We start from the raw sequence: 27,608 nt of genomic DNA on the forward strand, positions 1-27,608 counted from the left end.
GCGGCGCGGAGCAGGACCGGTTTTCCGGGGCTGGCAGCTGCCTCGAAAAAGTTTCCTGTGGAACACTAGCCAGCGGGGGCGGGGGCGGCGGGCCCAGCGGTGGATGTGGGAGGGGGCGTGCAGGAGGGGGAGGCCGCGAGGGGCAGTCTCCAAAACCGTTATAGTCCTTCAGCACCTCCCTCGGCCAGTGGCCCCCCCAGCCCGCCTCCCCGCCGCACGGCTGCCCACCTGGCGACGTGACGCTGCACCAATCCTCTTCGAGCTGCTCCCGGGGGGGGGCCCCCTCCTTGTACCGCCCCCCTCCCCACCCTGAAAGAGGCGCACCCTGCCGGGACGGACACTGCGCTGTCGCCGGTGGAGCACCCCTCTGAACTTCTTGGTCTCAAGGACTGACGCTCAGGCTCCTCTCTCGCCTTAGCCAAACTTGCTTTCCCGCCTCTCAAACTCCGACTTCACTCCACTCCTCTTTTCCCTCCACTTTCCCCTCCTCTATCTCCCAAGTCACAAGCCCCTGTCCCCTATTCCTTTCCCCGTCTCTCCCTCCTCCTCTCCCTTTTCAACTTCTTGTCCGATTCCACCTCAGACTTCCCGAGCGTTCCTAACTCAGTCGCCCGCTTTTGATCGGCTCGAAGCCATGGCGGGACCTGGGGGTTGGAGGGACAAGGAAGTCACGGATCTGGGCCACTTGCCGGTGAGTAGAGGACGCATCGCCTCCGAAGTGCTCTCTTCTGCAGATTCTGAGCACTGGGGTAGGAGACGGACATCCGCAAGCTGGGTTAGGACAGGACTTTCACCGGGCCGCGGGTGCGGGAAAGGACCCCAGGACTGGGTTTGCGGAAAAGGCGCGCCCCCGCCCCCACCACCACCCAGGCGCCCGAGCCGTGCCAAACTCACGAAAAGGCAAAGGGACAGAGTTGGGGTAGAGAGAAGACGTGGCAGTGGGGTGGTGCGGGCCCTAAACTATGGGGCAATTTCTAAATGTGGCCCGTTTTGTCTAGCGGTGCTCTGGTACCTGTTCTTGGCGGGGGCTCGAGGAGAGACCAAAGAGCACGACGACGCGTGGTTTCCCGAGAGCGCTCTGCCCTGCCACCCCGCCGCCCTGTCGTTTGCTTCTTTTGCCAAAGGAGATAGATGCCCACTCACGGAGTGACCTTTACCTCAGAGTGACAACAGGCTAGAAAAATTAAAGCGTTGCAGTCTCACTTCTCTCACTTTGTAATGGCGCTTTCTAAAACCTTATTCTGCCAGGGCACTGTTCCCGGATTTAGCACTGCAGGAGTGAAAACATTCGACGCCGCTCCTGGAAGAAGTGAATTCTGCATACCCCAATTTAAAAAAGAAAATATTGCGTTCACTAACTGACCAGATTTAGTTTTTTCTCATGGTTTTCGTTTGTAGATTCTCCTTTTTCCGAATGGCCAGCTTTCCTCCAGAATTATAATTAATTGGTGAGCTATTATCGCTGTCGTTATTAGACTTATTATTTTAGCAGTGCCGTCTATTTCATTGGCATCTGGTTTCTGGCAGATATTGGATCCCACCCAACTCTGTCCTTTAAGTTCCCTTTTTAGATTGGCATTTCACTTGCACCCTCTCTTGAATGCAAAGGGCCCCTAGACTCTCGGAAAGGGAATAAGCATGCACCAGTGAGGGAATGATCACCAGGCAACTGTAGTTCAGGGCAGTGGCCTGCTTGCTTTGAGAAAAGCTAAATATTAACCTTGAGGTTATATGACTATTCAAAGTCGCGGTGCTTTAATTTTATACATATTTGGCATCTAAAGATTGTATTCTTCATGATGACAGACACCTGTCCCTATCAAAAATGGGGCATTCCTCAAACCTCATCTATATGATTTCACACTAGAATGGTGTGGAGGAAGAAGTGATTCACGTGAATAACATTTTAACAAATTGTTCTCAGCCTTAAAAAAAGGAACCTCAATATTGACATGTTTAATTACATATATTGGCATTGTTAGTGATACAACTTTATGAAATAAATTTATAAAATATTTAAAAGCTGAATCTTTTATTCACCTTGCCTACGTCAGATTTCTGGGATGTGGAGGCCTCAATTGGTGGTTTCCTTTCTGAATAGAATCTCCTTATTTTGACTTGATTTACTCTCAAGTAAAAGTGTAAGACCAATGAATAAAATGTTACCCTCCTCCAATAATCTCTTTGTAGGTTGGAGAAAAGAGAAAGGAAGCAAAGAAAGGCAAATATGTGGAACCACAAATAAGCAAACTGAAATAACCCTTTTTCCCCCTAAAATTGACTAAAGAGAGGAATAGTAAAGACCTTATAGAAATGATAGAGCAGGGAATTCCAAACCAAGGGGGAAAATGTTTTATTGCCACAAAAAAGGGGGGGTGGGAATGGCACAGACTAAGTGACCCGGTCATAGCCCTGGGACATAAGAACTTGGTGAGAGCTGAGGAGATAAGGGAAAAGGCTGCAATCTTTACATTGCAGTTCAGTGGTATATTAGTTTTCTGGGGTTTGGTGGGAGTGTGGAGGGGAGAAAGATGAGGTTGGTTTTTAATGTAGGAATAAGGAGAAAACAAAACTTCATGAAACTCTCATAAAGTCCTCAGCTTTGAACAATTTATGAATTTCCATTATGCAGGGTCTCAAAGTGGAGGTCTTCACCATTAGAAAACTATGCATATTTGAGCAAATTATGCCCAATTCTCCCCTCTCCCCAAACACCCAGATAAAAACCCTAAGATATCTCGAAGATTATTACTCCCTTTAGCATTCCTTACCGTCAAATTTTGAGATGCAAAAAGTTCACATTGCTTTGGTCACTGACATATTTTTATGATTTGAGATTTCTTTGCATTTGACTTATTTCCTGAGTTTCTGAAGAAGTCAAAGTAAATGAAGAGGTCAAAAGACATCGAAGCTAGCTGTTTGGAAGTTTGCTTGTTGATGCATAGATGATAAAGCAAAGAAACCTGCTTATTATGGTGAGATCTCTTATGATTATTATCCTAAATATAATAGTAAGCAAGAGTGAAAGCTGGGGAAGTAGCAGGGGAGGAAAATTGTTTAACATTTTTTTTGGCATAATGCCCCTAAAGTCAGAGACATAAAATAAGAAAGCCAACATAGTAACCAGGGAATGACAAGTCAGCTATATTTAATTAATAGATTGCTGTAATGTTTTTCTGATTTCTATTGAATAAATACTTCCTATAGGTGACAAAAAAGAAAGTACAGAGATTTGTGGCTTGTACTTCCTTTTAGAAAAGACAATTGCAAAGCCTTATGTCTTTATGTATATCTGTGTGTGTGTATGCACACACACGTGTATATATTATTTTCACCTTGTCTTCTAGCAATTCATGGGTGTGGGTCTTTCTCTCTCTCTCTATATATATATATATAGAGAGAGAGAGAGAGTATATATATATATATACTAATTTTTTTCTCTTAGTATGCCTATGTCACTCAATCCTTGGGACTGGAAACTATTTCTTCATCTCCAAATCTGGCATGTCTTTCACTATGATAGTCCCTTTTGCCTTCTGTGCCCGGTATGGTAATGACATTCCTCATGGCTGTGTGGCCTTGGTATTTGACACTGCCATGTGTAGTCCTAATCTATATTGGGGTCAGGATTAGACAGGGCTGGGGGACAGTAGTGGCAGAGGTGATCTGAAATAGCACATGATCCAAAAACTGTATTTGAATTACATTAGGTTTATATTTAAATATAACTGTCAGCTCTCCCAGTATTCCACCATCCAGACTAAGCCTGCTTTCCACACTCAGTCATGAGAACTTTTCCACTTTACCAAGTACCTTAGCCTCCTGCTTTGAAGCAGTTTTACCTTCTAGTCCACAAGTATTGAAACTTTCAGCATGTCTTTCATTATGTATTTCAAGCATCATCTTAGTATTACATTGTATTTCAATCTATTTCTCAGCCTTTTCCCCCCAATTTCTAGAGCAGTGGGTTTTATATTAGTGCACAAGAATCATTTCGCGATCCTGGGATCCATCCTCAGAAATTCTGATTTCATAATTCCATGATAGTGACTAGGAATGTGTATTTTATTTTATTCAGAATTTTTTTTTATTGTTAAGTAATGTCTACATCCAACGTGGAGCTTGAACTTACAGCCCCAAGATTGAGAGTTACATGCTGCTCCAACTGAGCCAGACAGGCACCCCCAAGTAATCTGAATTTTAAACAAGATTTCCCAAATGGTTCTCAAGTAAGGAGACTCTCTATGGTCCATAGGCTGAGAAACACTTGTCTTGAGGAAGAGATTTTCCTTTCTAAATTTTCCACTTGAAAGGTGAAGCCCATTCTCCCAACTATCTCTGAAACTCACTCTCTCACTTAATGTGTTCTATATGTCATTTTCAAGTTTTCTTTTCATAAATTTTTCATAAAATCTCTATTTCTAATATTTAAAACAAAATAAGAATTGCCTCTACTGTTCCTTCTAGGTACCTTGCAGTCTTTTCCCTTCCTTTAGCTGTCTGACTAATGGCTTGAGTTCCCTAGTTCTCTTTCTTTACTGCCCTAAATCTGAAAATTTTTTTAAATTTTTATTTATTTTATGATAGTCACACACACGAGAGAGAGAGAGAGAGAGAGGAGAGAGAGAGAGAGAGAGAGGCAGAGACATAAGCAGGCTCCATGCACCAAGAGCCCGACGTGGGACTCCATCCCGGGTCTCCAGGATCGCGCCCTGGGCCAAAGGCGGGCGCCAAACTGCTGCGCCACCCAGGGATCCCCCTAAATCTGAAATGTATTGCTCTCCATATTGACCATTTATCAATATGTTACCTTTTGTTCCTAATTTCTGCTATATTTGGTTCTGTTGATCAGCCTCTGCTTTTGAGTCTCCTCCACCACCAGTAAACACTGCCTTCTAGTGGTTCTTTTTCTTCCTGTTACCCTCACCCCTATCCTTAATAAAATTGTCCATCAAGATGCTCATTATTTCCCCCTCTCCTTGAATTCATGAGATGGAAACAAATCCTAAAAATTGTGGGTTTCAGGGAACAAAGATGTTTAAATTGCAGGAGATATTTTATAGATCCAGAGTATATCACGAAGTATAAAGTGTTTGCTTGGCATTTTATGTTTCAAAAATGTCTTGAGACTTAGAATTTTCTAAATTTCTTTCGAGAAAAACTTTCACAAATTAGGGTCTCTTATTTACTAACCATTTTTTAACCAAACAGAACACCAAAGCATATGAAACTGCCAAATAATTTCTGAATTATTGTAGCAGTCATAGCTATAAAGACCTTTCCTCTGCTGGTTTTCCTATCTCAGAGTGACAGGGCAGAGGAGAGGGACCAAGTGATTATGGAGACCCTTCTTACATGGACTTTTAAATTTCACAGATACAAAAAAAAAGGTTCTGGTTCCTTTTCAATATCTCCTTCCTTGGGAGCCCAGAATAAACTTTCTCTATCATTCAGTGGAAAATGTGATATAAGAAATTGAGTAATATTACCTTACTAATAACTAGGGCAGTTCTACTCCCCACTTTTTTCCCAGTTTGACAGTCATTTAATCTTGAAAGATTCTAGTGTGGCTATTGGAAGCAAAAATATTGCATAAAAACTAAGGAAGAAAGTGCTCTTAGTATAGTGAATACTAAGTTGAGCTGTCTTTAAGGACAGAAGAAATTTTTTAATGACATTCTTTTTTTAAATGTGACCATGAGGAGAATTAGGACGTTTTGGTCATTTATGAACAGGAAAACGTTTCCAGACAACATGAATGCAGACAACATTAGGCCTCCAAGAATTCTATGGGTATTTTATTATCCCTGTCCATTTCTTTGATGGATTTTGTTGTTGTTGTTGTTTGGTTGTTGTTGTTGTTTTTTAAATTTTTATTTATTTATGATAGTCACAGAGAGAGAGAAAGAGAGGCAGAGACACAGGCAGAGGGAGAAGCAGGCTCCATGCACCGGGAGCCCGACGTGGGACTCGATCCCGGGTCTCCAGGATCGCGCCCCGGGCCAAAGGCAGGCGCCAAACCGCTGCGCCACCCAGGGATCCCTTGTTGTTGTTTTTAGTAATTAGATATCTGAGTTCAAATATAAGTAAGGTATTATGTTTTGAAGGTGGAAAAAAGGCTTAAAGACATTTAGGACTTTTGTGCTCAAAGATTCAGAAATAGTTGTTCAGGTAATATAGTAATTCCCTAATATGTGGTATTTTTTCAGCTAAAATTTAGCCTTAATTATAACAAAGAATAGCTTACCAATAGGAATCAGCTAACATATTTGATTCTTTTGACAGATGGCCAGAGATTGTTCCTCCAGAATTAAAAATGTCTAGTATAAATCCCTTAATAATATCCTTCAAATAAATATGCTAAAGTGATAAAGTTTTTAAGCCAAACCTTAGCAACTTCTTTGTTGGCTAACTTTTCTCCCATAATTTTTTCAAAGAGTTATAGTAACAATGATATGCTTACTATCAAGGCCACTATAGTAATCTATTTTTACTTCTGTTAAATTCTCAAAATTATTATTTTAAATAACTTTTATGTTTTCATTGGGAGTATGTTCCCTGAACTATCTGATTATAATAATAGACTGTATTTTGTGACATTGATTTTTATGATGACTTTAAGGAAGTAGGCTGCTGCTTTCTCTAACGGTGGTCGTATCAAATCCAATTGGGATTTTAAAACATTTGAATCTGATTTTTTTTTCCTATAGATTTTGAAAGCTAGGAAATTACCTAACACAAAAACTTCATTTTATATGTGTGAAAACTAAGTCCCAGAAAGAGTAAATGACTTATCCAGAGTCATATAGTTAATTAATGGCAGAGCTGGGGCTAAACCTCCAGCTTCCTCTGTCCAGTTGAATACTTATTGACTGAAGTAATCCCAGACCTGTGTCATTTTCCTGTGACAGTTTTGTCAGATCACACAAATACTGAGACAGTTTTAAGAAGTCTATAAGTTTATTCATATACATTGCATATCCTCAATAGTGTCTCTGTTTAGCTCACATTTGTCACAGTGATAAAAACATTTTCAAATAAGGTTAAACAAAGTTTATGTTTATAAAATGTGCTTTCTATATAAGGCATGTGAATCTCTAAGGATGTACTAATGAGCCTAGCATTTTGTGTATAAACTGGCATCTATTCATACCTCATTTTGGTTTTGCTAATATAGCAAAATAAGCTGCTAGACTAAAAAAAATAAGTAGTGATAAAATTCAAGAAACCTTGTTTTGTGGTGAACAAGCAAGGGATATCCATAGTAAAGGTTAGGAGGCAATGTTTAAGAATGAATTTGGAAATCTTAGGAATCTGTCCATAAATACATTTATTTTGTCTCCTATGATGCCGTTCTCAGGCCTAAGACAGAAAATACCATCGGGAAAATTGTGCCATGAAAAGGTATTCAACTGATGCAAAAATTAACTTAAAATAAATTTAAAAATCCTCCAACTGTCTAGTAAAAAAAAAACTGCACTTGTTTAATGCCATGCTCTTGCTTTGTTATTTACATATGTTTCTTAATTTTTAAAGAAAATTTGATTTTATAGATATTCTGATTTGAGGCACCATACATATTCTTTTGGGGGGCACTAAAGATATATTTATTTCTTTATTCATTTTATTGAAGTATAATTAGCATACAGTGTTATGTTAGTTTCAGGTGTACAATATGGATTCAACAATCTTATATATTACTCAGTGCTCATCACATAAGTTACTCTTAATCTCCTTCCTCTACTTCACCGACCCCCCACACACACCACCCCTCTGATAACCATCAGTTTGTTCTCTATTTAAGTCTGTTTTGTTGTTTGCTTCTTTTTTTGTTGTTCATTTTTGTTTCTTAAGTTCTACATTTGAGTGATATATGGTATTTGTTTTTCTCTATCTGATTTATTTCATTTAGCATGATATTCTCTGGGTCCATCCATGTTGTTGCAAATGGCAAGACCTCATTTTCGTCATGGCTGGATAATATGCTATTGTACCACATCTTCTGTTATTCATATTTAGAGGTGATATCCTTTCTCAAGAATTACTATTATGTAAATAAACTGTCCAGATTTTGTACCTAATATCTACTCATCATTGCTGTATGCTAAACTTTCTGCCTGTCTGGTTACTACTCAAAAATTAATATTAAAAGTATATCAATTGCAAGTAGATAAATTTCCTTTTTTAAGATTTTATTTATTTATTTATTTATTTATTTATTTATTTATTTATTTATTATTTATTTATTTATGAGAGACACAGAGAGAGAGAGGCAAAGACACAGGCAGAGGGAGAAGCAGGCTTCATGCAGGGAGCCCGATGTGGGATTCGATCCCAGAACTCCAAGATCACGCCTTGGGCCAAAGGCAGGTGCTAAACCGCTGAGCCACTCAGGGATCCCTGATAAATGTATTTCTATTTTAAGAATTGTTCTAATTGTATTATGAATATGTGTCAACTAGACATAATTGTATTCATTTTACAGGTTTGTGATAATTTGTTATACAACTGCTTAATATTCGTGTCATTGTTTCTTTTCCATAAATGACTATACTCTGCCCAGGAAAATTGTGATGTTTAATCTTTTGGTAAATGACACTAGGTTCCTCCCATGGAAATTCTAAGGAAGCAAGGCACTTTGGAAATACCATTTTAGGTAGTTAAATGCTTGCCTATTTTTCCAAGAAGATTGACAGTTTTTGTTCTACATTTTTGTAGGATCCAACTGGAATATTCTCATTGGATAAAACCATTGGCCTTGGTACTTATGGCAGGATCTATTTGGTAAGTAGAGTTAGAGTGCATTGGTTCTTCATTTTTCTAATAACAACAATGATTGCAAGTGAAAACCCTACACTGCAGAGCAAATAATGACAAAAGCATTTTACTTTGAGAGATGAATCAAATTAAGATAGCTCAATGATATCTGTGAGAATCATTACAAAAGAAATAGATTAGGAATCTGTAGTGAACCAACACTCCAAACATAAGATCTAAAAATTATTAGCAGAAAATGAATAAAATCATCAACAGAAAATGGAATTAATTCAAATAAGATGTACCCAAATAAAAATATTCATTTTATGTTATACATTCATACCATTCAAATTTCATTCAAATTTAAAATGAACATTACAAAAATCAACATTTCCACAATATTCTACATCATACTGTGTGCATGTGTGTGCACATGTGTGTGACAGAGTTAGCCAAATAATATAACTCTGTATTTATTTAATGATTATTTATTAAACAAAATATGTTCCGAACACTGTCATCATCTCTGGAGGTAAAGTGATGACCAAAACAGATGATCCCTGCTCTTCCAGGGCTTATGGTCTAGAAATATGTAAGTGGGGATCCCTGGGTGGCGCATCGGTTTGGCGCCTGCCTTTGGCCCAGGGCGCGATTCTGGGGACCCGGGATCGAGTCCCACGTCGGGCTCCCGGTGCGTGGAGCCTGCTTCTCCCTCTGCCTGTGTCTCTGCCTCTCTCTCTGTGTGTGTGTGACTATCATAAATTAAAAAAAATTAGAAATATGTAAGTGATTAAATGTGTGTATGTGTGTGGGAATGATTGGGAGAGGCACATATATTATACATGTAAGCACACAAATAACTATATTTGCAGTTGTAATATATCCCTGGTGTGGTTATTGAGGATGATGCTGATGCATTCTAGGTAAAGCAGAGAAACTGTTAAGGGCTGACTTGGAGATGGGGTTACTTTAATGTCCCTGTCACCTTTATCACCTTCCTCTACTCTTTAATACAGGGATTAGACATTTTCTCAATCTTTTTGAGGTTCTGTACAAATGCAGTGTCCCTTTACCCCAAGCTTATCCCTCAAAAACCAAATATCTGTCCTTAATCTGATCCTTACTGTAGACTGACCACAGGTCCTCTACATATGGGTTGAATAGAGGTGTCCTGGTATAGGTCCAGTGGAAGGGGCTTCTCTCTAGTTCAGAGAAGGTTGCCTTCTGCTTGCCAAGCCTTGTACCTTTAGGTTACATCTGCATAGAAGGGGATTTAAAAAAAATCATATACCCAAGTTGGGGTGGGGGAGATCTTTAAAATCTGCACAAAAGTACTTATATTGTCAAAGCTGAGTAGTAAACATAGCATTGGGGAAGGTTCCTTAAAGCAGAAAGAACCTGTGAGTGTGTAGGGAACAGAGATAATGCCAGTATTCATGACAAACTTTTTAAAAATCATTTTGATTTTACCTTTTAACAGAATCAATAAGCTATAGACAGTGATGTAATATAAACACAAATATATTGTTTATGTTACATCACTTGTATCTCAAACTGAATGATTAGTTAACAATTGTGTGATCTAGGTGAATTTTGCCACCACATGCATAGATACCTACACCTATATACATAGTTCTTCCTTCTTTGTGGTATGTATATTTACAATCTCTGTAACTCCATACCCACTTTAATTCCTGAGGGTTGTATACGTGTGTGTATGTTTGTGTGTGTGTGTGTGTGTTTATTTGAAGGAATACAGCTCTCTCCACCACCAGGTTTTAGTAATAAAAACATCAGTCATATGAGTTAAAAAGCAAAGGTAAGTTTAGATAACACAAAAGGATGGTTTCTCATCATCAGTCATCAGAACTGTGATGCCATAAAAAGAAGAAAAGGCAAGAAGATAAAAGGTGAGTTGTGCATGGTACTTCTCTTTTTTTAACTAGGGTTTGTTGAGGTATAGTTTACAATCGGTAAAATTTGCCATTTTAAGAATGAAATTCTATGAGTTTGGACTACTCATGTAGTCATTTAGTCATGTAACTATCACCAGAATCAACATTTTTCCAACATACATCTTAAAAATACACAGTATAACTTCAAGTAATATTCTTCAAGTAATATTTCACTGTGTGGTGTCCAAGCTTGTGTAAAATGGTTATAGTTGTTATATATTTTGCCTTTATGTGTGATATAAATCCATAATACTCCTACTTTGTTCCCTGTACTCAATACTATTACTTTTTATTTAATTATCCTTTAGGGCAATTAAAAATATATTTTTTAAAGATTTTATTTATTTATTCATGAGAGACACAGAGACAGAAGCAGGCTCCATGCAGGGAGCCCGATGCAGGACTCGATCCTGGGTCTCCAGGATCAGGCCCTGGACTGAAGGTGGCACTAAGCCGCTGAGCCACCGGGTCTGCCCAAGAAAAAACATTTTTATTCATTTGAGCCATTTCTGGAATTTTCATTACTTTGGGCATATCCAAGTTTCTATGCTTCTAAAGCCTGAAGAATTTTCTGTGATGTTTCTTGTAGTGCAGGGCTCCTGGTAATGAATTCTCTGTCTTGATTTGTATGAAAATCCCTCATTTCATCTTCATTTTTAAAATACATTTACACTAAATATAGAATTTTATATTGATGGTTTATTTTTCTTTCAGCACTTTGAAGATACTACTCTATTGTCTTCTGGCTCACATAGTTTTTGAAGTCTATTGTCATTCCCATCTTTGTCCCTTTGTATTTTTCTTCTCACAGGTTTTAGGACTTTTCTCTTTAAATTTGTTTTTTTGCAGTTCAAATATGAGATGTCTAGGGCTTTTTGTGTGTATGTGTGTGTGTGTTTGGTGGGCTATTTATCATCCTTGAGGTTCTCTGAACTTCTTGGATATGTATTTTGACATATTTTATTTTGGGGGGGGCAGTTTTTGACCTTTATCTCTTCAAATTTTTTTTGCTTTGTTCTCTTCTCGTAGTGGGAAACCAAATTTATATTTGATAGGCCGTTTGATATTAACTCACAGCTCTTGGATGCTCTATTTTTTCTCTTATGTGTGTGTTGCGTATATATGTTCATATGTTTATTTGCTTTTATTCTCTTTTCTCTTTGTGTTTCACTTTGGATCCATTTTTTCGTATCTTCAGTTTTACTGATTCCTTTCTCAGCTTTTTGGAGCCAACTGATGAGACTGTCAAGGGCATTTTTTAGCTCTTTTACAGTTTTTCATTTCTAGCATTTTCACTTGACTATTTTTATAGTTAATATCTTTGCTGAAATCTCCATTTGTTCATGCATGTTTTCCTTTTTTTTTATTTATGATAGTCACACACAGAGAGAGAGAAAGAGGCAGAGACACAGGCAGAGGGAGAAGCAGGCTCCATGCACCGGGAGCCTGACGTGGGATTCGATCCCGAGTCTCCAGGATCGAGCCCTGGGCCAAAGGCAGGCGCCAAACCGCTGCGCCACCCAGGGATCCCAGTTCATGCATGTTTTCCATATGTTTCACTAAAACATATGAATTATAGTCATGTTAAATTTTATGTCTCATACTTTGGATATCCAAGTCATTTCTAAGGCTGGTCACATTGATTGCTTTGTCTCTTGAGAGTTAGATTTTTTTTCTTTTTGCTTATCGGTTTCTCAGAATCTTTTTTTTTTTTTTGAATGCCAGACATTGCTTATAGAACAGTAGAGATTGAAGTAAATAGAATTTACACCTTGAAATGGGCATACTTGTCCTGCTAGGTCATTAATATAGGAGGTTGAGTCAATCTAATAAGATGAGCTATGTTTGGATTATATTGTTGCTATGGTTATCCCAGTTAATCACCAGCGTCAAGTTCTTCTGTTACAATGTGCTTAGCATGGTTGGTGGGGTTCTCCATATTCCTGCTCTACCCTCAGATTTAGAACCTTCCCTGTGCATCTGTGCCTCAAAGAGATTCTCTCTTCATGCTCCTGAGTCTCCCTAATGATATGCTGGTATTGCTTCTTATTAAGTTAGCTCCTTAGCCTGGGACAGGGAAGAGTTCTCTGTTTTCTTTCTGGTGTGGGACAGGAAGTTCTCTGTTTTCTTGATTCAACCTCAACTTTAGGCAGATCCTGTGCCTCTGGGTCATGGAAGTGGGACTTTCTTAGTTATTCTTTCCCTCTGCTAGTTGTAGGATTCTTCTTAATTCCTGCCCCTCACCAGAAGTAGAGGACTTATTATTATTATTATTATTATTATTATTATTATTATTATTATTTGCATTTCCCCAGCTGCAGTAGATCATCATCTACACCCTGAGGGGAATAGTTTGCTGCCTTTCCCTTAAAGTTTAGGGCTGCTATTCCTTAAGGAGAAAGGAATTAGACATGGTTTCATGCTTTTCCTACTGTAAAGGTTTCTGCTCTCTACTAGGTCAGTACCGTAAATCTATGGAGAAAAGCCTGTGCATGTGTATAAATTCCTCTTATATCTATGGCTCCCAAGGGTATTGTACTCTCATGATAGCCCATACTTGGCCTTTAGCAGTTCATTAAAATTTAGCTGAAGTCTTTATACTATCTTCTATGATGACCTTGCCTTTCCCCTGCAGCCACAAGTTAGCCTGTGCTCATGTTCCATCTCTCCTTGCAGATGCTTATCTTTCTTCAGACATCAGACTAGTTGATTGTCTTGAGGCTTCTCTCTGGGTTTAATAAAAGTTATGATTTTGTAGATTATTCAGCTTTTTCTTGTTGCCAGCGTAGGGATGGCACTCTTTCCAGCTTTCCACATTCTTATCAGAAGCCAGAAGTCCATGTCAGTTCCTTTACCTGAATCTTCCTGAAGCATCTACCATTTGCTAGATCCTGTACACATTTGTAATTCCTAAGAATTTTATATGTGCCTATTCAGATCCAAAGATAGAGAATACTTTCCACCATCAGATCTTCAAGGCCGAAACCTCTGTATTACAGAAGGTAGATGATTGCAGATGCTTTATTTACATTAGACGTATCTTCCTTTGTCACTCATTGATGTGACCTCTTTTTTTCTACCTCAAATTAATTTCCTTATGTATAATGTCTTGGGATGGTGTTACTGTAGATCAATGCCTCCTTCATGGAAAACAATCTTGAGTATGTAGAAAATGCTTTTATAAAAGCATTATTTATATTTTATTAAGCGTACATAGTATGGGTTTTATAGTATAATAATCCCATTTTTAGAAATCTATGAAAAACACCGAAAATGTAGAAAATGGATGAAGATTTATTTTAGCAGAAAGCTAGAATATTGTGGTGAAAAGAGGGCCTCTTTTGGAACCAGGCAGACCTGATTCAGTACTTACTTGGACATTAATTAGCTGTGACCTTGAACAAGTCACTTAACCTCTGAGTATACATTTCCTTCTTTATAAAATGTAACTAATAATACTTACATGATTTGATAAGTTTTTTTATTTATTTATTTGATAAGCTTTAAAAAACAATGTATTACTGTTGCTATTATTTGTAAAAGACAAATTCAGAAAAATCCTAAATAGTAAAAAATAAGATGAAGTAAATACCTACTCAGTCAATGTAATTGCTCTGAAAAGCAATGTTTATGAAGATATCTAGTACAATAGAACTATATTTAATATGTTAAGCAAAGTATTCCATATTATTATATGTATACCCTGATTATGGCTATGTTAAGAATTATGCAGTGATAAAGGGTAAATTAAATGTTTAGAATTACATTATTATGTAATTTCCCATTCCATAGTTTTTCTAATCTGTATTTCTAATGTTTGTAATGTTATATTATTTAGGTAGAGTACATACATATTTGTGGATATAAATTAAATATATACATGCATATGTATGTATTAGACAGTACCAAAATCTGTAAAAATACCCCATACAACAAAATGGAAGCATGATACCATTCAAAATTAATGTCAGAGTGACTCATAGAGTCCTTTGCTTTTTCAGTGCTGCCAACCACATCCCCTGCTGGTGTTTGTTTTGGTTAAGGTCTCTCCAATGTCTTCCAGCTTGTTTCCAAGGCCCTGTTCTCTGGCAGGTTTCCAGCTGCGTGCTGAGGTCTATGCACATTGAAATGAAGGCTGAGTTGCACACTTCACATTGTAATCCTTTTACTTTCCTGCCTTTTCTTCTAATTAGATGCCTATCTTTCTACTCTCTCCCACCTCCTGCCAGTACAAATCTCACTTAAAATTGTGGATTTTATTTTCCTTTCTTTTTTCAGGAGAAAGTACTGTTCTTCCCCCCAGTAGAGTCATAAATGTAGTTTCCTTTTCACCTTTAGCTGCTAGTCTCTTTCATAGCTTAAGAGTTGTCACTTGAAGTAAAGGAATATTTAGGATTTTCACAAGTGAGGACATATTAGTAAAAAGAAAGTAGGTTGGAACTTGTTTTTTAAAGGTACTATTAGAAAAATAAACAATTTCCCAAAAAACAATGTACACAGAGAGACCATAGTTATTTTATGAAATATTAAGGAGACCAAGACCCTTTAGGGTAGTGTAGTGGGTGACACTATACATGTAACTTGACTTTTCTGGGCTAACTTCCTCAACTGTAAAAATAAATGTGTTAAACAAGGTAATCTCCAGGGTTTCATACAGCTCTCTGAAAATACACCTAGCAGAGTGCCTAGAACTCAAAAAAATGTAAACTCTTCTTATTCTTACTGTTATCAGCATACTTGTAACTGTCTTACATCCCCTTCACCATCTTGCAAAATCGAAGTTGTTTATTGGTTGTTAGTTAAGTAGTTCCTCATTTCACCAAATAAAATTATTGTCATCACGTTTTTCTATTCTTTCCTCTACCACTTGATACAAAGACCTCATATTATAGCTCAGTAATTACTGTAATACCCAATGCAAATATAAAACTGGGTAGGGCACCAGGGTGGCTCAGTGGTTGAGCATCTGCCTTTGGCTCGAGTTGTGATCCTGGGGTCCTGGGATCAAGTCCCACAGCAGGCTCCCTGTAGGGAGCCTATCCCTCTGCCTATGTATCTACCTCTCTCTGTGTGTGTGTGTCTCTCATGAATAAATAAATAAAATATTTTAAAAATAAAAGATAAAACTGGGTAGCAGATGTATTGGGAAGGTTGGATATTTCACTATATGTTAGTTAACTAATGTTTCATTCATCAGAATACTGGTAGGGTAAGACAAATAACTGAATCTTCAAAATGAACCATTTTTCCTTGTCCTTCATGAAGTCTTGACTGTACCCTTAATCTCAATCATCTATTTCCTTGTTGCCATTTGAAAGTGGTGAGGGAGAAAAGGCAGTAGAAAAAGGTTTAAGGAAACCATTTTTTAAAAAGGCAACCATTTTAAGCAAAGGAAAAATTTTCCTGAAATAGGGTAAACCTCTATAATTGGGTTTAAAGCTTAATTGTCACATGTGCCTGACACCTAATTGTATTGAAATTAATGCTAGTAGAAGGAAAAGACTGCTCCAAATAACTTATTGTTCTAACACTTAAAAAAATATGCTCTGGACATAAGTAAGCATTTATCCATGAGAGATAGTAGAGGAGTCAGCAGATTAAGTCACATAGGAAAGTGTGGCATTGCAATCACAAGGAAATTCCTGACTTGCTTGCACTCTGGAAATACACTGTTGAATATGTAAATTTTCTTTTCAAAACTCTGTCAAATGTATCACTCTCAGATTTTTTTTTAATCATTGCTTGACACATTGCTTTTACTTGGAAATCTCACCAGACAGGTGAGATTTAGGTTTATTAATTACATTTTCTGGATTTGAAGTTGGAGCAGGGAATGGGAACAGAAAGGTAGGAAAGAAATGTACTCAAAGTTGATTACATACAATTTATGATATTTTAAATTAAGTTTCAGAAACATGGTGCTGACATTTGGGTTGCCTAGCCACTAGGCCTATTGGATAGGGGTTTGAGTATTTTTCCTTTTAGGCTGAAATTATACTGTTTATTTGCCTACCAAATGTCTAGCACTGTGAATGCTTTCTTTTTAGGTAGGAAAGTTTCCTCACATCCTTGCCATTTTTGCAAATATAGCTCAATTAAGTCAGCCAACAAATATTGCTTGAGAGCCCATAAAGTGCATAACACTGTGCATTTTATTATACATTGCAAGCCTCAGAAGCAGGAGCTGAAGCTGAAGCTGACTTGAGAGTAAAGGATTACTAGGTTGTGGTTCCTTCCTAGTGGAGTACCATAAGTCCAGAAACCTCTTGGTTCTGCCTTTTTCTTGTGGCATTGCGTCCTTGTGATAATTTGTGTGCCTCAAAAGTGGGAATTGACTTTTTTTTTAAGTAACCCTCCTGCTGCTCTACATAGGAAATATTAAATTTATGCCTTAAATAAAAACATTGCTTTGAATGTTTAAAATTTTCCATAATAAATAAAAAAAATATTCATCAAGTGCCTACTATGTCCAAGCACTCTGTTAGTCACTAGGTGTTAGTTGGAATTATCAGAAAACATTTGAGGGGTTGCTCTTATTGATTTGGTTTTAGTGGACATAAGGAAGGAGATTATTTTCCCTATAATTGTGGCCTCTACATATGAGGAGGGAATGATATGTAACAGGAAGGAAAGGGAGTGGTAGGGTGAGATTGGGCAAAAGCAGGGAGGAAATAGGGATGTCATTTTTGTTTTGTTTTGTTTTGTTTTGTTTTTCCCCCTGAATGTAGAAAGTATAATGAAGCTTCTACTTGAACTCAGAAACAAGTTTTTTCTTCAGTAAGAGAACTGAGGTTGAATATTTGCAATGAGAGTGAAAATAACTAATATAGGCTAAGTAAATTGAAACTCAGGGTGAAAAAAAAACTCAGGGGGAGACTCAGGGTACCAAATTAGTGCAAGGTACTGAGGCTTAAAGGCCTTGGGAAAAAAATGGAATATTTCTATCTTGACCATGACATCTCTCCATAACCTAGGTTCTGAATTGTAGGTTTGTCTTTTCCTTTTTGTGTTATACCAGAATATATACTTCTGTCTCCTGATAAATCTTGAGGAGGAGAAGCATGATAGGACCAAAAGGTGAACGTAAATGTTATATTTGGGATTTGTGCTCTTAGGAGGCCACAATTTTTTTCACAACTACTGTAATCTGTTTAATAAATTCATAAATATACATGGAGAGAAATTCAAATCCTATTGTGGTAATGTAAAAAAATTATGATCTCATATCATTGATTTATAATTAACTTGATTTTATGAAGTTGTTCTAGGGATAGAAAAGACAAATTCAAATGTATGGAGACAAATATTTATTTCTAAACAAGGTCCAAGACTAGTAAACTATAGCATGGTGTCTTTGGTCAATCAGATAAAAGCATCCCAATTATAATTTTTTTTATAAAATAGAAGTATAGGGATCCCTGGGTGGCGCAGCGGTTTGGCGCCTGCCTTTGGCCCAGGGCGCGATCCTGGAGACCCGGGATCGAATCCCACGTCAGGCTCCCGGTGCATGGAGCCTGCTTCTCCCTCTCCCTATGTCTCTGCCTCTCTCTCTCTCTCTCTCTCTCTCTGTGTGTGTGTGTGTGTGACTATCATAAATAAATAAAAAAAAAGAAAAAAAAAGAAAAGCTCTTTAAAAAAATAAAATAAAATAGAAGTATAAATCTCTGTGGGAGGGAATAATATAGTTACTTAAAAGTGGATATACAAAATTACACAATTGATGCTTAGTTTATACACTTAAGCTCCTTTTACTATATCAGTCCTAGGAAAATTTATGTAGACGAGGTTTTATAAACCATTTTTTAGGGATGCCTGGGTAGTTCAGTGGTTGAGCGTTTGCCTTTGGCTTGGGGCGTGATCCCGGGGTCCCAGGATCGAGTCCCACATCGGGCTTCCTGCATGGAGCCTGCTTCTCCCTCTGCCTGTGTCTGTGCCCCCTGCCTCTGTCTCTCATGAAAAAATAAATTAAATCTTTAAAAAATGTTTTTTTAAAGGTTTTATTTATTTATTTATTTCAGGGAGAGAGGGCAAGACCATGAGTGAGAGAGGTAGAGGAAGAAGGAGATACAATCTTAACCAAACTCCATGCTAAGCGCACAACCCCATGAAGGGCTCAATCTCATGACACTGAGATCACGACCTGAGCTGCCTGAGCTGTGGAGCCCCACACAGGGCTCTATCTCACGACCCTGAGATCACAACCTGAGTGGAAACCAAGAGTCAGATGCTTTAACCAACTGCGCCAACCAGGTCCCCTATATAAATCATTTTAAAGAGAGATGGGAGTGAGGAGAGCAGTGCTAGAAACATTAATGTACTCTGTGTCTAATACACTAAAACTTCAGTTTTGTTTTATTTTGCATATACATATATTTTTATACATGTAAACATATTTACACAAATAAATGTATTGCATATATGCTATATCTTTGTGTGTATATATAGAATATAAATTATATAGAGATAAATAGATAGGATTGTGGTCAGATTCTCAGTGAATTCAGTGAAGGTGGCTAAAGAATCAAGAGTTCTTGCTTTCCTTGATCTTCTAGTAGCTGCGCACTAAAAACTAGTTAGCTAGGTCTCCACTATATTTTATGAAACAGACACTTTAGAGAATAGCATTTAGGCAGTTCTAATTCTTGAATAAGAAGGAGTCCTAACTTGGTTTTAGGAATTTCCAACATCCTACCATATTTGTGTATTTGTGTCTGAAGTAGTTTTGTGTGATGCTAGAAATGAAGGTGTCATGGTAGCTCTCTGAAGGTGTTAAAGAAACAGTGGAACCTCTTACATTTTTATGTTGCTGGGGTTATACTGAAGGCAGGTTCTTACAAAGAGGCCTGTGAGTAAAATTGTGCTAAAATATAAAAAAATATCAGAATATATAAGTAGCTTTTTAACCTGCAGTCTTCTTTTTCCCTCAGCTACACTCAGGTTATAACAAATTCCTCTTCCATCAGAGCATGGAGAAAGAGAGAAAAAATGAGGTATAAGTTGTGTATCATTTCAGTTGGGGAAATAATGATATAGAGGTGGTTTATGTATAATTTGTGTTGGAAAAATAGGAAAGCTCCTTTTAGGTATGTCATTTATAGGCAGAGTCCCTTTATAAATAGGGAAAGGAGGTTGGATTATTCAGGGTTCCCCGAGGGAAAAGAAGATTGATTATATTCTAAGCACTGCCAGTAACATTTTGTATAAATCATTAACTCTGAAGAGAAACAAAACAAAACAAAACATAAACACCATGGGATCCCTGGGTGGCGCAGCGGTTTGGCGCCTGCCTTTGGCCCAGGGCGCGATCCTGGAGACCCCGGATCGAATCCCACGTCGGGCTCCCGGTGCATGGAGCCTGCTTCTCCCTCTGCCTGTGTCTCTGCCTCTCTCTCTCTGTGTGACTATCATAAATAAATAAACATTTAAAAAAAAAGAAAAAAAAAACATAAACACCATCCTATTCAAAAAGGACAAGTTTAAGAGTTCCCATAGAAGGATAGTTTTTCTTGGTTCTGAGAAAAAAAAATTTAAATAAAATTAGTTGGTATACAAATTGGATAAGGAAGAAAGAAGACAGGGAATGAAGTGTTAGTCACTTTAGAGATGATGAGCTTAATATCCTCAAAGTGAGTAACAATTAATTGAATTACAATTACATTGTTCTTGGTGCTTAATTTGCATTCTATTGTTTATATTTCATAAGAGGTTTATAACGTGGGCACCATTATTATCATCATCTTCCCATCTCATAAATGAGGAAACTGAGGATCCAAGCACTTGAGTTCCTGAGCAAGTTCACAAAGCAAGTAAAGCTGCAAAGTCAGGAGTCAAACATAATGTGCCTGGCTCTTAGGTTTGTGCTTTTACCTCTACTATCTTATATTCAGCTCCACATATACAAGCCAGAGTCAAAAACCATTCAACTAGATCAGCTGGTTGAAAAAAATATCTGCCCAAGTATAGACATATGCAGGAACCTTGTGAACTGAGGTCAGTTATGAAGATTGTTCATGATGCATCCCTTAGCCTATTTGTTTCCTTCCTGACAAGCACTAAGACACACTGAAGTCTGAGGAAATTTTTCTGGGATTTAGAATTTCAGAAGTGGACAGGAACAAATCAGATGGACTTTGAAGGACACTTGAAGCTCATGACTAAATTCCTACTCAGATTACTGAAAGCCCTAGGAAGGCAGAGATTGCTTGCAATTGCTTCTTTACTCTTTTCTAATGAGCCAGCGGCCTGTCTCCAGGGCCACTGGCTTCATGACTCAATTTCTGCTCCTACTGGAAGTCCCAGAGAAGAGGGAGACAACAAAGGATAATTGAAAGTTAGTGCCTCTCAAAGAAGAAACAGAACCTCAGCATCTCCTTGGTAGATGATTGGTTTCTAATTGGTAGGGATATTAAAAATTAACAAATTTTAAAGGTTTTGTGTATTTTCTAACAAATGCATTTCAAAGAACATAGATAAAAACTAGATAGATACATAGATATAATTTAGGGTAGGAACATGGGTGAAAATTGTATATGGATTTATACATTATATTTATTATGTTTATATATAATATGTAAGCTCTATGATAATTTATATATATAATTTAGGTTACCTTTGTATGTTCCCTAAGAATAGAATTTCTCCCAGTCTAGGCTGGAATAAATTACATGTAGGGGCTAAGTGGCTATAGCTTGAAAGGTTAGAGGCTGGGAGAAGAAGAGATTGAGCAGGTGGATGGAGGCAGATTTAGCATTGAGATGAGGCAATGCATATGCCAGGTGTGCTGTGTAAGTAAAATTTTCCATATATTGTCCCATCAAATGGGCATACAAGTTTCAACAGAACTTACATCTTGAGCTTTCCTCTGGTTAACCTCTACAAGAATTTTGCAAGCTTCCAAGTTCCTCCTACCTTGTCACAAAATAAAGTGTTGTAATGATAGTAGAAAACCAGCTACAAGTCCTGGAGTGAATGCTTAAGAATTTATTAGTCTTTGAAACCAGTTTGCAAATTTCTTCAGGGGATAACTGGGACATTTTAATTTCGGCTGTATCTCCAGAGTACCTACTAAATTGCTGCACACATAGTAAGCACAAGGGCATCAGGAATATAGGACAAGCAAAACTTTTCAGTTTAGATGTAAGTATTGCCTATACTAATTTTCTCCATTTATTATCAGTGTTGTCATTATACAAGTAGATATTATGAAAAAATTAGATGTCTCCAGAAAATCTCTTTTAATCACCTATGTAATTTCTTTGGAACTAGCAGAACACATATGAATGCTTGGCATAATTTCTTGTGGGACTAAAAAGTGACCCTCTCCCAAATGACATATTTTAACAGGCACTCTCTGCAGATGTGCCTTGATAGAAAGAATTGACTAATGACACCCTGCTAAGCCAATGCTGGAGACAGGTTGGCCTTTCAAAATTATACCACCTAAGTTACTTTCTACCCTGACTATAAAAAAAGGTGGCACTGTGTAGAGATAAATATTTCCAAAGGATGGAAATATTAGCCTTACTTTTTTTTTTATTACTTTCTGCTGAATGAGTCATTTAGGAAGTTTGAAAGAGTATATTTTTTCTCAGGGTACTGTAGTTTGCTGTAGTGTTGTTGGCATGGCCAAGTATAAGGACTGTTTCAAGAGAGCCTCATACCTTCAGGAAGATGTCTAGAACATGTGCAAATATTTCCTGACTTGGAAGATTGGCAGCCGTTAGAAAGAAAAACACATAAATAAGAGTCTACAAATGTCCTTGCTTCTCTTAGCCTTCTACCCACGCTTGCCAGTTGCTGTAATGGGTTTTTTAACTACCTTAAATTTTAGTAAATTTCAAAAAAAAATGCCCCATAATGTTAAACTCTAAAAGTTTCAGTAATATGGATTTTGCAGGTTATATATACACACACACACACACACACTCATACACACACACACACACACCCATACATACATACATACATATATACATACATATGCATACACACACATACACACACACACACTGATCAACTCATCTCGGTTTGTTGGGTACTTTTCTAGTCCTGTGTCCTAGGAAACTTCCATCAGTCTAGGACATTATACATATATGCTTGCTTTATGTCTTTTAAAACTTGAGCAACATATTATGAGTAAAAGTTAGTTGTATCTTCTCACTGCACTAAGGGTGGAACTAATAGATGTGAGTAGAAAGGTGCAAACTAATTTAAGAGAAGCAGAAAACAGAAAGATATATCATATTTATAGGGGGCATTGTCTGTGTTCACTCCAGTCAAGACAAAGTGAAAATTGGTTTGACTAATTTCTTCACCACCACCAAACCCCCTCCAAAAATATAAAGGCAGAATTAATTGACTGGTTATTTGAAAGAAATTACCAAAATGTTTATGATTCTATTGAGGCTGAGCTGTAAAGCCTTCTTTACACTATAAAGATGAGGAGAACTTGTATTTTTTTTAAGTAGGCAAAGATCTGCCTCTCTATAGCAACTGGTATATATGATTATGTGCTCTCAACTCCTTTATAAATACTTACTTCTTTTGAGTTCTGTTGGTGCTGTGAATTACCTTGCCATTTACCCAAACTTTATATATCATTATGCACTTGATAGAGAATTATAGTGCCCTTAAGGTAACAGAGATTCAGTGCCTAAGAAAGTATCTCAGGTTTATATAGAAGCAAAAGCCTTTTGAGTCTTTAAAGATGCAATTTATCCCCCATTTGCATTAAAACCTACAGAAGGAGATGTGGATCCAAACAACTTCACTTGGCCCCAGTCAAACTTTTCATTCTAGAAAGGCTATAAGGGCAAGGCTTTTTAAATGTTCCCTATAGTAGCATTCTGCTGAATCAAATTTTGATGCTTAATTTGATATTTTGTGGTTTTATTTGATTCTTATATTCCAGGGCACTTCATAATCAGGTAGGTGAATGGGGAAATGGAAAGAAGAATGGGAGAGAAATAGAAAGATAAAAAAAAAAAGAAATAGAAAGGTAAGAGAGACCTTATAACTAGGGTTGCCAGATTGCACAAATAAAAATACAAGATGCCCAGTTAAATTTGAGTTTTGACAAAGAACACATTTTTGTATGTGTTGGTGTGTCCCAAAAGTATATACTTATACTAAAAAATTACTTGTTTATTTGAAATTCAAATTTAACTGGACTTGTCCTGTACTTTAATCTTACAACTCTAGAACCAACTTTACCTGAGTCACAGATCTGCTACTCTCCAACCCTGTGTTAAGAAATAGGAGGAAGGTTGTCTCTCCTAACTGATGTGGTATGGCAGAGAATGCCAGTTCATCCTATCTAAGAAGTTGTCAAAGGGTGGGGAGGAAGTGATCTTCTAGGCTTAAAACAGCTACCACTCCTGCCTGCTTCTGGCAAATGTTTGGTGCTGCTTTCAAAGCTCTATAGTAAAACTGCTTTGCTGGTACTTGTAGCAGCCACTGAGTTCAAGTGAGTAATTCTCTCCTTACTGAGAGGCAGAGTAGGGGAAAGGGGAGTTTTCTTTTTCACAGGCCAAGAAGATCATTTTGTCTGCTCAGTCCCCTGGACTAGAGAAGAAAATCAAGATCACTTTTTTTTCTTACTCTAAAAGTGGAAGGGCTCTGGGCTGCTGACTTGATTAGTCACTCTCCAGTTTTATCATGCCTAATATGGGTCCAAGAACTTAGTGTGATTGCAATCAATAGCAATCAATGATTTTTTTGTTTTGCTTTGTTTTTTGGTGAAAGACCTTATGTTCTTCTGTTTCACAGGCCAGGCTATCACTGGCTACCATCTACAATCTACTCCTCACAGAAAGACATTTGCATTATTTAGAGCCCTGTTACATGTGGTCCATTTCCTTTGTGAGTTGTGAGTTAAATCATTCATTTGGCCTGTGGTACTGGGAGGTTTACCTTAAGGAAGGATATATGGTGCATGACTGATTTACAGTGCAAAATAGAGGCAGACTGCCACTGGAACTGTTTAAATCCAGCCATCATATCAGTCTGCTCCTAATTCCCTTAGGATGGCTCAGAGAATGTACCATCTATTCTCTCCCTTTTATAAATAATGTTTCCTCAAGAACAACTGATAATCTCCAGGGATTAATGCTTCTGTAAATTTTGTGAAGATCTCCCAAAAAGCTGAATGCCTCCAGTTGATAAGTCATTGTTAGTTATGCCCTCTCTGAATTTGCCAAGAGTCCCAGTAGAGAGGGAAATAGAGCCTGAAACAATGTCATTATCTTCCAGCTTTCTCAGGGACTCTATTTTCTGGAACTTCTACCATTATCAACTTTTTCTAGAGCTTCAGGAAAAAGTAGTTCCTAAATAAGAAGTGGAGAAAGCCATATATTATAAAATAGAGATACAAAATAAGTCATTAATTCTAGCCAATAACAGTTCAAATTAATATTAAGAGTTTACTATATACCGGACTCCATTCTGTATTCTTTACAGGCATTAAACTCTTTTGATCTTCATGGAAATCCCATAAGATATAAATGTAATTCTCATTTTGTGTATGAAATTGAGGCATAGAGAAATTAACTTGTCTAAAGTCATGCAGTAAGTGGCTAAACCAGGTTTGAAACCAGTACTCTCTTCCACACAAAGCCCTCACCTTTAACTATGCTATGTAAAACTACAAGAAAATTGTTAAGTACAATTTCTACATGATATCCTTGGATCTGTGAGAACCTGTAAGGTGGATCCACCAGACCCCCAGGGAGTGTTTATGATGAGGTTCCAGTGAATACAACACTTCCAGTTTCAGTAGCATTATTGTTTTCCTCTAGTCAATCTCAGAAAGCCTTTCTGATGAAGACAGAAAGAATTAGAGAATTATCATTTCAGTCAATTGACAAAGCCAAATTACATAGTACATTTTATGGGTAACATTAGAAGCTACATAAGAAATGAATAGCCATTCATGAAGTGCCTGTTCATGAAGTGCCTGTTCTGAATAGTAAATATTTAAGGAGGATTCAATTAAATTTTCTCACTGAGGGGTCGCTTTTATTTTTAAGAATAATTTTTATGTAAAATCTTTTATCAGGAAAGTGTCTGATGCATGATATAGGTTTTGGAACCAACCAGAACAGAAATAAATCAGACATGCTATTGATATTGTGCTATACAATTTCAAGGGAGAAAGCTCTTCCCTCAGAAAACTAGCCAGGAGACGCATACTATTCAAAAGATTAACTCCTTTAGTGAGAGCCCTGGCCAGGGAGATATTGGTTTAGGTTCATGGAATAGATTCTAAGTAGTCAGCTAAAAAGTCATGTAGGCTAAAAAGTCATATAGGAACTTATTTTGACACAAGTTTAAAATATGCAGCTTCCGTCCTTCTATAAGCAAGTCTGCCTAGTCCCCTGCCATGCCACACTGGAAGCATGCATTTTGGTGTCACACAGATTTGAGTTTAACTTTATAAGGTAAATGACCAGGAGGTGGGTCACTTGAAATTTCTGAGCCTCAGTTTCACAAAAATAATGAGGACAATAAAACCTATTATACAGTGTAGCTGTTATTATCCCCATGAAAGAACATGCAAAAAGCCTGTCATCAGTACTGAAAATATTATAAAAATCTTTTTACTACTGAGCGGGGGGGGGGGATTGGTGGAGTAATGCCTTTCTTTAATATAAAGTTTATGTTAATATTCACTACTCAGAAAGTGGAGGCAAATTACGAAGAATTAAACTCTACTGCAGGACAGAGATGAAAGGATTCCCTTGAGCTAGTATTATCTACAGATGACAAAACTCAAGCTCTGAGAGAGAAATGACTTGCTTAAGGTCAAATAACTAGAGGTGTAAAGCCTCACTTTGGTATAAAAGTACCATGTTCCTATTGCTTGTTAACTCACACTCAGTTGTTCAAGGCTTTCCAGATATTAACTATACTCTAACTTTGAGGTGGTCATCCCCTAAGTATCCTACTTCTTCCTGAGAAACTAAAGATAAAATATCTATTTTTCCCTCTCATTTGTGCATAATTAAAATGGTGATAATTCAAATTTATAGTAATAGATATTATACCAATGAAACAATAATGTTTATGAAACCAGAAATGATTCAAATATATCTCAAGACTCTTATGAGTAACAGCTATGAGTAAAGGATATTTTTAAATTTACACTAAAGAGGCCTGTTGGAATAGTCAAATTACAGAAGAGTCTAAATGTCTATTGACTGATGAATGGATAAAGAAAATGGAGTATATACAATGGAGTATTACTCATCCATAAAAAAGAATGAAATCTTACCATTTGCAATAATGTGGATGGAACTAGAGGGTATTATGCTAAGTGAAAAGTCAGAAAGATGAATAACATGATTTCACTCATATGTGGAATTTAAGAAATGAAACAGATGAACTTGGGGGAAAAAAGAAAGAGGCAAACCATAAAACAGACTCTTAACTATAGAGAACAAATTGAGGGTTGCTGGAGGGGAGGTGGGTAGGGGGTGGGCTAGATAGATGATCGGCCCTAAGGAAGGCACTTGTGCTGAGCACTGGGTGTTATATGTAATGATGAATCTAAATTCTACTCCTGAAACTAATATTACACTATATGTTAACTAACTAGAATTTGAATAAAAACTTAAAACTTAAAAAAGAGGCCTGTTAGTGGTCATCAAAACTCAAGGAGAAAAATATTTCATAAATCAGGATTTAGTTACTCCAGCCTCTGAAAAATGAAACCTCTGTCTGCAGCTCATATCATCCCCCTTCCCATCTCTTTCCTTTGATGAGTTCTTTTTTTTTTTTTTAGATATTACCAGTTCTAAGTATGGTAATGACATTTTCTGCTGAATCTCTCTGGGTTTTTTTGGACAGAATCTGGAGAATTGTAAAGGAAACGTATTAGTTGACTTTCTAGAATCACTT

The 27,608-nt window shown here is 37.3% G+C and overlaps 1 protein-coding gene across 1 annotated transcript in view; it reads left to right on the forward strand.

Annotated features, from left to right (window-relative positions):
• The first annotated feature begins 368 nt into the window (after positions 1 to 368).
• NRK (Nik related kinase) overlaps positions 369 to 27,608 on the forward strand; it is a 143,609-nt gene continuing 116,369 nt past the window's right edge. The window contains exons 1-2 of the mRNA XM_055337442.1: positions 369 to 691; positions 8,719 to 8,784. Coding sequence (XP_055193417.1) covers positions 635 to 691; positions 8,719 to 8,784 — 123 coding nt within the window. The 5' untranslated portion in view covers positions 369 to 634. The remainder of the gene's footprint in view (positions 692 to 8,718; positions 8,785 to 27,608) is intronic.

Source organism: Nyctereutes procyonoides, unplaced genomic scaffold, assembly GCF_905146905.1.
Source record: "Nyctereutes procyonoides isolate TBG_1078 unplaced genomic scaffold, NYPRO_anot_genome, whole genome shotgun sequence".
Classification (NCBI taxonomy): domain Eukaryota; kingdom Metazoa; phylum Chordata; class Mammalia; order Carnivora; family Canidae; genus Nyctereutes; species Nyctereutes procyonoides.